Here is a 13,534-nt window from a genome sequence, read left to right as displayed (position 1 = left end):
GAAGGAAAGGGAAGGAGGGAAGGAAGGAAAGGGAAGGAGGGAAGGAAGGAAAGGGAAGGAGGGAAGGAAGGAAAGGGAAGGAAGGAGGGAAAAGGAAGGAGGGAAGGAAAGGGAAGGAAGGAAGGAAGGAAGGAGGGAAGGAAGGAAAGGGAAGGAGGGAAGGAAGGAAGGAAAGGGAAGGAAGGAAGGAGGGAAGGAAGGAAGGAGGGAGGGAAGGAAGGAAGGAGGGAAGGGAGGAAGGAAGGAAGGAAGAGGAAGGAAGGAGTGTTCACATGGCACATGGGGCATTTAGGGTAGTTCACCATCCCCTCCACCTCTGTGTGTGTGGCCTTTTCCCGAATGGGAAGTCAGGTGAATGACCGCGGGGTTCTCTTGCGTGTCTGGGTGTCCCTCCTGGGCCTCAGCAGACCGTCCCCGTGTCTGGGCGTCCCTCCCGGGCCTCAGTGGACCGTCCCCGTGTCTGGGTGTCCCTCCTGGACCTCAGTGGACCGTCCCTGTGTCTGGGTGTCCCTCCTGGGCCTCAGTGGACCGTCCCCATGTCTGGGTGTCCCTCCTGGGCCTCAGTGGACTGTCCCCATGTCTGGGTGTCCCTCCTGGGCCTCAGTGGACCGTCCCCGTGTCTGGGCGTCCCTCCTGGGCCTCAGTGGACCGTCCCCGTGTCTGGGCGTCCCTCCTGGGCCTCAGTGGACCGTCCCCGTGTCTGGGCGTCCCTCCTGGGCCTCAGTGGACCGTCCCCGTGTCTGGGTGCCCCTCTGGGCCTCAGTGGACCGTCCCCGTGTCTGGGTGTCCCCTCTGGGCCTCAGTGGACTGTCCCCATGTCTGGGTGTCCCTCCTGGGCCTCAGTGGACTGTCCCCATGTCTGGGCGTCCCTCCCGGGCCTCAGTGGACCGTCCCCGTGTCTGGGCGTCCCTCCTGGGCCTCAGTGGACCGTCCCCGTGTCTGGGTGCCCCTCCGGGCCTCAGTGGACTGTCCCCGTGTCTGGGTGCCCCTCCGGGCCCGGGGGAGAGCTGACGCGGCCCGTCCCGCAGGATCTCGCTGGCCGACCTGAGCCCCAGCGTCGTGCTGCACATGACCCAGAAGCTGGGCTACAAGAACAGCGACGTCATCAACACGGTGCTGGCCAACCGCGCCTGCCACATCCTCGCCGTCTACTTCCTCCTGAACAAGAAGCTCGAGCGCTACGTGTCGGGGGTGAGTGTCCCCGTGTCCGTGTGGGGTGAGTGTCCCCCTGTCCGTGTGGGTGAGTGTCCTGTCCGTGTGGGGTGAGTGTCCCCCTGTCCGTGTGGGTGAGTGTCCTGTCCGTGTGGGGTGAGTGCCCTCCTGTCCGTGTGGGGTGAGTGCCCTCCTGTCCGTGTGGGGTGAGTGCCCTCCTGTCCGTGTGGGGTGAGTGCCCTCGCGTGTGCGTGTCCCCTGTGGACAAGGCGCCGTGACGATGGCCTCCCCACAGCTGACTCGGGTCTACGCTGTTCATTCACCCTGAGGTGAGGCTGACTGTCCCGAACGGGGTTACAACAGTAGCAAAGCACCCAGCCGGTGTGGCTCAGTGGGCAGAGCGTCGGCCCGAGGACGGAAGGGTCCCGGGTTCGATTCTGGTCAAGGGCAGGCGCCTCGGTGGCAGGCTCCTCCCCGGCCCTGGTAGGCGCCCCTGCGAGGAGCAACTAATCACGTGTCTCCCACATCGAAGTCTCTCTCTGCCCCTCCCTCCCTCCCTCCCACTCCCTCTAAAGAAATCACCGGAGAAGTGTCCTCGGTGAGGATTAACAAAGAAGGAAAAAGAAAAACTGACCTTCATTGGGGTGGGGCAGGCAGGGACGAGGGCTGCGTGTGGGGAAGCGAATAACCCACATCTGCAGCCTGTGCAGCAGCTCCGAGTGGGTGATCCCCCAGCCCGGGGCCTGGGGCTCTGCTTGCACGTCTCGCAGGCGTCCTCAAACTTTTTATTTTATTTTTTTTAATATATTTTATTGATATTTCACAGAGAGGAAGGGAGAGGGATAGAGAGCTAGAAACATCGATGAGAGAGAAACATCGATCAGCTGCCTCCTGCACACCTCCCACTGGGGATGTGCCCGCAACCAAGGTACATGCCCTTGACCGGAATCGAACCCGGGACCCTTCAATCCACAGGCCGACGCTCTATCCACTGAGCCACACCGGTTTCAGCTTTCCTCAAACTTTTTAAACGGGGGGCCAGTTCCCTGTCCCTCAGACCGTGGGAGGGCCGGACTATAGTTTAAAAAAAAAACTATGAACAAATTCCTATGCGCACTGCGGGCCCGGGACGCGTCGGCTGCTAAGCAGGACAGGCAGCGCACCCGGCGGGCCGGATCCATGTCCCCGGCGGGCCGCCTGTGGCCCGCGGGCCGTAGTTTGAGGACGCCTGTCTTAGAGGAACTCCACGGCTCAGACAGCACTGAGGCCAGCAAGGAGCGGGACCTCCCTGGGACCGGCGCTTCCCGGCCGAGCGGTGGCAGGAGCAGGTCCTGACGGGCGTCCTGGGGTGGCCTCTGCAGGGGCCTGGCTCTGGGCTCTCGGCCCAGCCCGGGTTTGAAAATGAATGACGGCCTAACGGACGCGGCCGTCTCCGCGAGGTCAGCGCGGTTTCCTCTTCTCTTGGTAGAAATCCGACGTGCAGGACGGCGTCTGCTCCAAGGCCCCGCTCTGCCCGGGGGACAGGTGCCGGCCCGGCAGGGAGCCCTGTGAGGTGAGCAGCCGCTTCCCTGGGGGCCGGCGTGGGGGGGGGCTGGGGGCTGGCGTGGGGGGCGGGGGGTGGGGGTGGGGGTTGGGGGGAGGAAGCCGTTTCGGCGGGACCCGAGCCCCCCTTCTCAGCTGTGGCCGAGCATTGGGTGCTGGGCACTTAGACGGCGGTGCCCGGCCACACCCCCACCCACCCGCCCCGTCCACTCTGGGGTGATGAGGCTGCTGGGGTGCAGTCAGGATTCCAGGACCAGCAGGTCCAGGATCGAGATGAGCTTTTGGAAGGCGGGTGTGGGGGCGGCGGCTGAGCGGGCACGGGGGCGGGGGGGGGGGCGCAGGGGGGTCCGGACTCCCTGAGCTCCAGCCGCTTGGCCTTCTAACCCTCCTGCCCAGGGCAGCCTCTCTGTCTCCTCATGGCAGCCCACCCTCAGCCCAGGACAGAAACCTGTACTTTTCCTTCCTCCCCTTGCCTCAGAGCCAGTCTGTCACCAGGTTCTGCCTACTCGACTCCTAAAACTCTCCAACCCCTCCCCTGTCCCCATCCCATCCCATCCCCCGGGGGGCCCCGCCCCAGCCTCCGCTCTGGTCTGCCCCTAACGGACCGTGTCCCTTCCCTGCTGGAACCTCTGCCGGCTGTCTGAACCTCAGACAGACCCCAGGCCTCAATCCCGCGTCTGTTCTAGGAGACAAAGGCCTGAATTAAGGGGAGAAACCTTCCCTCTTGGGGTTTCAGGGCCGGGCCGTTGTCTCCGCATCCTCTTCCCGGGAAAGGCGGGGTTATGTCTGTGAAAACGAGACACGTCCCCTCCGGGAGCACCTTGGGGCAGGGGCGTGGGGGGCTGGGGGGTGGGTTCCGGGCCGGCGAGGTTTGAGACCCTTCCCTTGCCAAAGCGGAGGTTTCCTAGGCCATTGGCCACGGAGGACGAGCTCAGGGGAGTCCGGACCCCCCTCCACCGGTGCCCGCTCAGCCCCAGCCCGCACACCCAGGGACTCCTCTTCCTGAAAAGGGGGCCCTTGAGGACCCCGGGGGTCAAGGTGGGACAGTCATCACTTCTAAACTGGCTGATGGAAGCCACACGGAGCCAGAAGCCACTCGTGTTCGAGCTTTTCTAACGCGTGCGGGTTTGTGGAAGCCGTCACACAGAGCCGGGAGGGCTCTCGTAGTGTCAGTCATGTCACCGCCGGGAGGACAGTGGGCCGAGGCGGCCGGACAGGACAGGGTACCGCCTTCCGGGGCTTAGCCAGCGGCGAGGACGCAGGCTGCGGGCTGGAGGCCCGAGATGATGCTCCGAGGCCGAGGGACCGTCCGCCCGGCCTCCCCACCTCTGCTGGCCGCTGGCATCCTTGGCTCCTGGGCCTGGAGCAGCACCATGTGGTCTCGGCCCCGTCCTTACACAGCAGCCTCCCTGCCTGTGTTCTGTGTCTTTTTCCCTTTTTTTAATATGAATTTTTATTGATCTCAGAGAGGAAGGGAGAGGGAGAGAGAGAAACATCCATGATGACATGGTGAGAGAGAATCATGGATCAGCTGCCTCTGCACGTCCCCCACTGGGGATCGAGCCCTTAACTCAGGCCTGTGCCCTGACCGGGAATCGAACCGTGACCTCCTGATTCAAAGGTTGATGCTCACCCACTGAGCCACACCGGCCGGGCCGAACTTCCCCTTTTTATAAGCATACCAGTCACACCGCATTAGGATCCACCGAGTGACCTCATTTTAACTTGATTAACAGGGTAACACCCCCTGGCTCCTTTAAAAGGCAAAGGACACACCACCCCCCTGTCCTCACGCTTCATGGGGGACACCCCGGGCTTGCCCTGACCCTGTCTTCACGTGAGGTCCCATTCTGAGGGCCTGGGGGTCGGGACTCCGACCCGGGGACTCGGCGTCCCTGTGAGTTCCACCATGACGGGGCCTGTAGAGGGGAAGAACGAAAACGTTCACTTGGGGTCTTACTTCCAAGTTCCGGACACTTAGAAGTGCAGTTTCTCGAGCCGTCCGTGCTGCGGGAAATCGAGCAGTGGTCGCCGTGGGGACGCCGCCGGGTTGGGCAGGAGCACGTCAGGGTGCCGGTTGGGTGTTGCTGCTTGACCTGGTACCGTCTCCCTGGGGAGGTGTTGCTGTTCGAGAAAACGCGTTGACCTGCTTATGCGTCTCCCGAGACGCCCGTGCGCCGGGAAAGTAGGGCACCTGCAGCGCTTCCAGGGTGACTCGGGAGTTTGGTTTCTTGTGTGATCACTGGAGCGACTGACTCCCTAACAGGGGCAGGGGACGGGGCAGAGGGGCCCAGGGCGGGGGTAGAGGGGCCCAGGGCAGGAGTAGAGGGGCAGGGGGCTGGGTAGAGGACAGGGGGCGGGATAGAGGGGCAGGGGGCTGGGTAGAGGGCGGGGGGTAGGATAGGGACAGGTGGCAGGGGGTGGGGTAGGGACAGCTGGTGGAATAGGGGCAGGTGGTGGGATGGGGCAGGTGGCAGGGGGTGGGATAGAGAGGCAGGGAGTGGGGTAGAGGGACGGGGTGGGATAGGGGCAAGGGGCGGGGGTGGGGTAGAGGGGCAGGGGGTGGGATGGGGGCAGGGGGTGGGGTAGAGGGGCAGGGGGTAGATCGGGGCAGGGGGCGGGGGTGGGGTAGAGGGGCAGAGGGTAGATAGGGGCAGGGGTGGAGTAGAGGGGCAGAGGGTGGGATGGGGGCAGGGGGCGGGGGCGGGGTAGAGGGGCAGGTGGCAGGGGGTGGGATAGAGAGGCAGAGGGTGGGATGGGGGCAGGGGGCGGGGGCGGGGTAGAGGGGTAGGGGGTGGGATGGGGGCAGGGGGCGGGGGCGGGGTAGCCTGCAGGAATAGACAGCAGGTGCAGATTTGTGGATGGTGACGAATGCTGCTTTCCACAGGCCTCCCTGGACACCTGGACACGAGACCTTGAATTCCATGCCGTGCAGGTAAGAATGTGGGGGGTCAGGACGGATCGGCTGGCCCTCCAGGGAAATAGCACGAATTGTGTGTGTGTCTCATGCTTGGACACCCAGGGAAGGTTGAGTCCCACAGCCTTTTGGACGCAGAACCCCTCCTCCTTCAGAACCCCTCCTCCTCCTTCAGGACCCCACCTCCTTCAGAACCCCTCCTCCTTCAGGACCCCTCCTCCTCCTTCAGGACCCCTCCTCCTCCTTCAGGACCCCTCCTCCTCCTTCAGGACCCCTCCTCCTTCAGGACCCCCCTCCTCCTTCAGGACCCCCCTCCTCCAGGACCCCTCCTCCTTCAGGACCCCCCTCCTCCTTCAGGACCCCCCTCCTCCAGGACCCCTCCTCCTTCAGGACCCCCCCTCCTCCTCCAGGACCACCCCTCCTCCTTCAGGACCCCCCGTCCTCAGGACCCCTCCGTCTCTTCCCCTTGCCACCTTCACCTGACTTACAGGCCCCCCTGGTGCAGGGTAGTCTGCTGCACTCTAAGGCTGCTCTTGCCATGTTCCTCCTCTACAACGAGCCCTGCACACCCACCTCTGAGCCCTTCACACCCGCCTCTGAGCCCTTCACACCCCCTCTGAGCCCTTCACACCCCCCTCTGAGCCCTTCACACCCCCCTCTGAGCCCTTCACACCCGCCTCTGAGCCCTTCACACCCGCCTCTGAGCCCTTCACACCTGCCTCTGAGCCCTTCACACCCCCTCTGAGCCCTTCACACCCCCCTCTGAGCCCTTCACACCCCCTCTGAACCCTTCACACCCGCCTCTGAGCCCTTCACACCCGCCTCTGAGCCCTTCACACCCCCCTCTGAGCCCTTCACACCCGCCTCTGAGCCCTTCACACCTGCCTCTGAGCCCTTCACACCCCCTCTGAGCCCTTCACACCCCCCTCTGAGCCCTTCACACCCGCCTCTGAGCCCTTCACACCCGCCTCTGAGCCCTTCACACCTGCCTCTGAGCCCTTCACATCTGCCTCTGAACGGCTGTGACCAAACCCTGGGTGCGTGGCCCAGCCCACCTGACACGGGAACTTGCCCGTCACAGATGCCCTGAGGGCTGGCGGGACTCCACCCCCGGCTCTGGGCTCTGGCCCCCCCTGCCAACGCCCCTTTGTCAGTCACCCCTTTGCTCAAGAAACTTCACTTTTAAAAGTGTCAGGAACTGCCCTGACCGGTTTGGCTCAGTGGATAGAGCGTCGGCCTGCGGACTGAAGGGTCCCGGGTTCGATTCCGGTCAAGGGCATGTACCTTGGTTGCGGGCACATCCCCAGTGGGAGGTGTGCAGGAGGCAGCTGATCGGTGTTTCTCTCCCATCGATGTTTCTAGCTCTCTCTCCCTCTCCCTTCCTCTCTGTAAAAAATCAATAAAATATATATTTTTTAAAAAAGTGTCAGGAACTTTGAAGTAAGACCCAAAGTGAACGTTTTCGTTCTTCACCTCTCCAGTCCCCGTTATGGTGGAACTGCCCAGGGACGCCGAGTCCCCTGGTTGGAGTCCCGACCCCCAGGCCCTCAAAGGGGTTTCTAGAGCCTTTGCAGCAGAGCTGGCTCAGCGCTGCCCGTTTTACGGACACAGTGACCATTTCCACCGGGTCAGACACTCGCCGGGGGCTCAGGGTGCGGGCTCCCGGCCCCGCTCCGCGCCTTGACAACGTGCACGATGTCCCGTCCAGGAGCTGTGGCTCCGTCCCTGCGCAGAGCCGCTGCCGTGGGCAGAGCCTCAGGGCTCGCTCACGTGGGACGGCGGGTCTCCAGAGGCCCTTCTGCTTTGCCTTAGTTCGCCCAGATTGTTCTAGAATAATTGACCCCCTGCCCCCGGGTGACCTTGGCCTCCTGGAGCACCTCAGAGTGCAGGTTGCCAGGGGGGCTGGAGCCTGAGGTGGCCCAGGGCAGGCGGAGGGGTCCCGGTAGGGTCCCCGGGCTCGGTTTGGGGAAAGCTGGGTCTCAGGTCTCGGGTGACCGTCCCACGGGGAATCGCGCTCTAGGCCCCGTGTGCGCCTCAGCGCGTGTTCGCTTCTGATTTGCAGGACAAAAAGCCCAAAGAGCAAGAGAAAAGGGGGGATTTCCTTCACCGGCCGTCTCCCAGGAAGCTGGAGAAGCAGCTGCCGGCACACAGGCAGCCCCCCGCCTCGCTCGTGACGCAGCTTCAGAGCACCCGGGCCCCGCTGCGGGACCGCAAGGCCGCCAGGCCCGGCCTCCCCGACAGAGGTGGGTGAGCGCGGCCGCCCTCGGCCACTGGCACGCACGGAGCTGCCGGGCGCTGTGCCCCCTCCCCGTGGCCGCTGTGCCCCCTCCCCGTGGCTGCGTGGGCCCCAGGACAGACAGGATCCCGGGCCCGTGGGAAAGCAGACTTAGTGCCCCGAGGAGGCCACCTGGGAGCACTTCAGTCAGGTCTGCCGATGCTGTCAGCCACCTGGGCAGGGGGGGCCTGAGACAGCAGAGATGGGGTGCAGTATGGTGGGTGCCGAGGTGGGGTGCAGTGGCCTGTCCTGAGCTGGGCCCTGCTGGGCCGTCGGACGTGCAGTGGCAGGCGGAGCCGGGCGTAGCCCACGCACAGGAGCGAGGCCGGCTTCCTGGGCCCCACGCTGGGGCGCTGCTCTCTGGGGGCACCGCCTGCCGACCTGGGCACTGCCTGCCCGGCTCGGTGTGGAAACCAGGCCTGGCTCATTGCCTTAGGCCAGTGGTCGGCAAACGGCGGCTCACGAGCCACATGCGGCTCTTTGGCCCCTGGAGTGTGGCTCTTCCACAAAATACCACGGCCTGGGCGAGTCTATGTCAGGGGTGGGCAAACTTTTTGACTCGAGGGCCACCATGGGTTCTTAAACTGGACCGGAGGGCCGGAACAAAAGCATGGATGGAGTGTTTGTGTGAACTAATATAAATTCAAAGTAAAGGAGCAGAGGGGAGAGCAAGAGAACCGGATAGAACAGCCGGATCCGGCCCGCGGGCCGTAGTTTGCCCACGGCTGGTCTATGTTGAAGAAGTGGCGTTAGAAGAAGTTTAAGTTTAAAAAATGTGGCTCTCCAAAGAAATGTCCGTCGTTGTCCTGTTGGTATTGGGCTCTGTGGACTAATGAGTTGGCCGACCACTGGCCTAGACAGAGAGGGTTTCTGTCCGTGTCGTCAGAGCACAAGGAGGATCCGCTGGGATCGGGGTCATGAGGGAGCATTGAGAAGGCCCGGGCTGCATACCACATGTATGACCCCTGAGGACGTCACGCTAAGTGAGGACAAAGGTGTACCAGCCGTGGGCAAACTACGGCCCGCGGGCCGGATCCGGCCCGTTCGGCTGTTCTATCCGGCCCGCGGAGCCAAAAGAGAGGAGGGTTCTCTTGCTCTCCCCTCCACTCCTTTACTTTGAATTTATATGAGTTCACACAAACACTCCATCCATGCTTTTGCTCCGGCCCTCCGGTCCAGTTTAAGAACCCATGGTGGCCCTTGAGTCAGAAAGTTTGCCCACCCCTGGTGTAGACCCACTTCCAGGAGGGACCTCGAGTGGCCACGCTCGGACAGGGAGGAGGATGGCGGGCCCCGGGCTCGGTGCGGGGTGGTCAGTGGGGCCCGAGTGTTAGGTTGGCCAGGGAAGAGGCCTGTGTGGCAGTGTGACTGTCCCGCACGCTGCTGACCTGGACACGTAAAATGGGAAGACGGTCGACGTGTGTCATGTGCTTGTCACCATGGAGAAGGAGCCGTGAGGGAACGGCCCTCCCAGCATCCGCGTCCTCCGCGTGTCGGGCTGCGTGCCCCGGCGCCTCGGTGGCTGCCCTCGGAGCCTGGGCCTTGTGTAAACCGCCCCCGAGGACGTTTCCCCTGGGCCTTCAGGGAGAGACGGAGAGAAACACCTATCGACGTGAGAGAGACATGGATGGGTGCCTCCTGTAACACCCTGACCAGGGCCTGGGCCGGGGCGGAGCCTGCCACCGGGGAGGAGGTACCTGCCCTTGACTGGAATCGAACCCGGGACCCTTCGGTCCGCAGGTCAATGCTCAACCACTGAGCCAACCCGGCCAGGGCCCTGGACCTTTAATTCACACGCTCTGCAGGGCCCAGACCTTTCAGCAACCAAGCAACAGCAGGTGCCACGCTGGTGCCAGGAGGCAGATCTGTGTCCTGTGGCCTCGGTGCCAGCCTGTGCTCCTTCCCCCAGAAGACACCCCCCTCCCCGTGGCCTCGGTGCCAGCCTGTGCCCCTCCCCCCGGGAGACACCCCCCTCCCCGTGGCCTCGGTGCCAGCCTGGCCCCTCCACCCAGGAGCTGCCCCATGGCCTCGGTGCCAGCCTGGCCCCTCCACCCAGGACCCCACCCCGTGGCCTCGGTGCCAGCCTGTGCCCCTCCACCAGGAGCTGCCCTGTGGCCTCGGTGGCGCCCGGTCTCAGCCAGGCTGCAGCCGCGCTGGCGGGAGGGACCGAGCTGGCGCCCTCACGGTGCCCTGTGCTCTCTCGGTGTGCAGATTCCTTCAGCTGCCGCGGTATCTTCCGCAAAACCTCGGACCCCAGTTGTGTGGCTTCCTCCTCCATGGAGTTCATCCCCGGCCCCCCGCCCAGGACCCCCCGGATTGTCAAGAAGCCGGAGCCCCCGCTGCAGGGCCCCGGGGGCAGCAGCATCGCCCCCAGAGAGGAGCCGCTGGTGCTGGACATGGTCCGCTCCTTCGAGTCCGTGGAGCGCGAGGACCCGCCGGACCTGCTGCCCCCGGCCCACCCCTGCAGGGCGCTGGGCTCCCCCGGGGAGCGGGCGCTGTCCCCCTCCCTGCTGCCTGGAAGCCCGTCCCCTCTCCAGACTCCTTTGCATCCCACCCTGGTCTCCTTTGCTCATGAAGAGAACTGCCTCCCGAAAGAGGGGGGCGTGTGCCCCTCTGCCCTGGGTCCCGGTGCGGGTGCCCCGCAGCCCCTGGGGAGCCCTCATTGTGTGAAGAGCCGGGGCCGGTTCCCCATGATGGGCATCGGGCAGATGCTGAGGAAGAGGCACCAGAGCCTGCAGCCCCCCGCAGACCGGCCGCTGGAGGCCAGCCTGCAGCCCACGGTGCCCGCCAGCCTCACCTTCGACGTGGCCCAGGCGGTCCAGGGCCAGTGCTAACCGGGCAGCAGAGGAACTGGGCACCCCGAGGACAGCGACGGCACGAGCCCCACAGTCCTGCAGGCGAAGATTCAGGACCCCCCGCACGGCCCAGCCTCCAGCCATGCAGCTCCCACCTGGGGGGTAGCTGAACCCACAGGCCCCACGCCTGCTCCACCCAGTCTGGCGTCGGGACCCGCAGATGCTGGAATTCCCTTGCAGGGTGGGCTGGGGTACAGCCAGTAACGCTTGTTTCCTCCCTCCCACCCCCCTCATCTGGGCTGGAGCGAACACCTGCATTGGCCCCGGTGCACCTGCATCAGAGTGCACACCTGCATCAGAGTGCACACCTGCATCGGCCCCGGGGAGCACCTGCATCGGCCCCGGGCGCTCCGGTGACAGGCTGTTACCAGGCCCCCCCTCACTGTGCTCTGCTGTGCCCCTGGATCACTCTCCCTTCAGCCATGGTCACCGCCTCAGGGACTGAGGCCACGTCCTCAAGCCCTTCATCCAGCCACGGTTTCCTGTCCTGGATCGCCAGCCGGACCTCGCGGGACAACGGGCAGGACCCGCGGCCACGTGCTGGCCCCTCAGTGGGCAGGGGCAGCCGGGCACAGACCAAGCCGACAATGGGGACCCATCTATCCACCCACCCATCCACCCATCTATTCTGGCACTTTCATGGGTGAAACTTGCTGGTTGAGCCCTCTTCCCCGGAGACGGCCTTTCACATGACTTTAGACCCGGTGGAGGGCTGGGAGTGGTTCCACCGAACGTGCTTGCAGGGGAGGATGGGCGTGGGGGCGTGAGCGGTCACACAGGTGGTGCGTGGTGGCCAGTGCCCATGTGACCTGCAGGGCCCCAGCGCCCTGTAGGCTGGAGCCATTGTGTCGGCGTGGCCCTGCCCCTCGGGAGGCGGAGCCCAGTGTCGGCGGGTTATTTAGCGAGCAGACGGGTGAGGTGGGACGCGGATGCACCTGGGAGGCACGGCACCTCCACGCAGTGCAGGCGGTTTCCTCGCTGCCCGGAGAGCGAGCGCGCCCGCCTGGTTCCCGCAGAGCCGGTTTGCCGTGAGCTTGCCTGGCGGGATCACTGGCCCAGTTCAGCCCCAGGTCTTCCCAGAGAAAAAGGCTCCGAGTGCCCGCCCCGTGCTCACACCTTCCCCCAGGATGGAAGCAGCGCGCACCTCGGCTCCACGTCCCTGTGCGGCCTGGGGACCACGTGGTCCTGCACAGGCTGGACAGGGGCTACTTCAGGGGCAGCTCACACAGCGGCCGGGTCCCCTGGTCTGGCTTGTGCAGGAGGAACACGAGCCACCACAGCGGCTGCCCCAGGATGTGTCCTCAAAGACCGTGCCCGTTTGCATGGCAGCCGGGCAGTGCCAGGGAGCAGGGCGGCTCATTGCTTGTCTGCCAGGGAGACCTCTGCCCCAGCCCCCATCTGCCTGGCCGAGGGGAGGGGGGCATTTAATGAGCCCAGAGCCCCTGCAGGGCCCCGCCTCGCTCACCTGGACGGGACCTGCAGCTGTGCTCCCTGGGTGGGGCCTGGTAGGAGCGAGTCGGGCTCCCGGCTGCGGCTGCAATTCCCTTGTCTGGCTCCAGTCCGGGTTCCGGAACATTCCATGGGAACTAGAGCTTTGGAAGCCGAGAGAAGCATCTGGAAAAGGCCTGTCTGTGGACATGAGTTTGGTTTCGATCGGGAAGGGACCTGTTTTGAGGGTGGCTCCCCGCTGTGTGTACCTGCCTTGCGGGCCCTCGCCCAGATCCCTGTCGCTGTCCCCGTCCTCGCTGGCCTTCTCCCGAACAGCCCACCCGCCGGGCCACACCGGTGACCTCAACTGCGGACTCGGGCTGCTCCCGGCCCGGCGAGGGGGAGGGAGCGAGGGGCTCACCTGTGTGTGTGTGAGCACCTGTCGGATCTGTGAGATCGAGTGAGTGGGGAAATGTCCGATGCTTTGTTCTTTGATATTTATACGAGAACCCGACTCCCTCCGGTCGGTACGAGCACGTTGTCTGTGAGCCGTGCCTGTCTCTGCGTGTGCGCCCGTGTCGGCCCGAGTCCCCCACGGAACGACTCATCGTCTGGGCTCCAGGAGGAGACGTGGCGTGCCACCTGGGCATGAGCAGCCCGTGCTTGTCCCGCTGTTCGGTGTCTGTGCTTTCGTGCGACTGTGAAATACACTCTCCTTCACCCTGACGGCTGCTGCGTTTGTGTGCTGCCCGGGAGCCAGCCTTTGCTCCTCCTACGACGGGTGCGATGCGGGCGGTTGCACCATCTTCTGAGTCACGTTCTCGGCCCACGAGGGACAGTCACGGGGGGTGCTGAGGTGGGTGTGGGGGGGGCGTCTCCTGCTCCCGTGCCCCTGCTTTGTCCACCGACGCCGTGGGCTGGCACCCGCAGGTGGCAGTGCGGGGCGAGTCAGCGTTTTTCTTGGGGTGGGGGCGGGCTGTGGATTCGGGATCTCCCGGGAACGGTGAAAGGCGCGGGGGGCGGGGAGAGGACCTGACTCCCTCCGTGACGGAGCACGGCGTGTGTGTATGCGGCCCCTGCGTGCGGTGGCCCGGCGGGGGGCGCGGGGGGAAGTGAGACTGTGAGAAGCCTGGAGTTGGTGGAGCGGGGACGGGGCGTGACGGGCCACCTGGTTTTTTAATTTTTTAAATTGGTTTCAGAGAGGAAGGGAGAAGGAGAGAGAGAAACATCAGTGAGGAGACACTCTGATTGGCTGCCTCCTGCACGCCCCCTACTGGGGATCGAGCCCACAGCCTGTCATGTGCCCTTGACCCGAATCGAACCCTGACCTCTTGGTTCCTAGGTCGACGCGCAACCACTGAGCCA

General features: G+C 64.6%; 1 protein-coding gene across 1 annotated transcript in view; it reads left to right on the top strand.

Annotated features, from left to right (window-relative positions):
* Positions 1-12,895, top strand: part of HUNK (hormonally up-regulated Neu-associated kinase) — a gene marked incomplete at its 5' end in the record, with an annotated part of 56,645 nt that extends 43,750 nt beyond the window's left edge. The window contains 5 exons of the mRNA XM_080656982.1: positions 1,029-1,191; positions 2,621-2,704; positions 5,582-5,629; positions 7,674-7,854; positions 10,098-12,895. Coding sequence (XP_080513108.1) covers positions 1,029-1,191; positions 2,621-2,704; positions 5,582-5,629; positions 7,674-7,854; positions 10,098-10,720 — 1,099 coding nt within the window. The 3' untranslated portion in view covers positions 10,721-12,895. The remainder of the gene's footprint in view (positions 1-1,028; positions 1,192-2,620; positions 2,705-5,581; positions 5,630-7,673; positions 7,855-10,097) is intronic.
* Between the last annotated feature and the right edge of the window lie 639 nt (positions 12,896-13,534).

The sequence above is a fragment of the Plecotus auritus genome (assembly GCF_963455305.1).
Source record: "Plecotus auritus genome assembly, chromosome: 2".
Taxonomy (NCBI): domain Eukaryota; kingdom Metazoa; phylum Chordata; class Mammalia; order Chiroptera; family Vespertilionidae; genus Plecotus; species Plecotus auritus.
The sequence above is the reverse complement of the archived record's forward strand: the minus strand, read 5'-3'. Positions and strand labels throughout refer to the sequence as shown.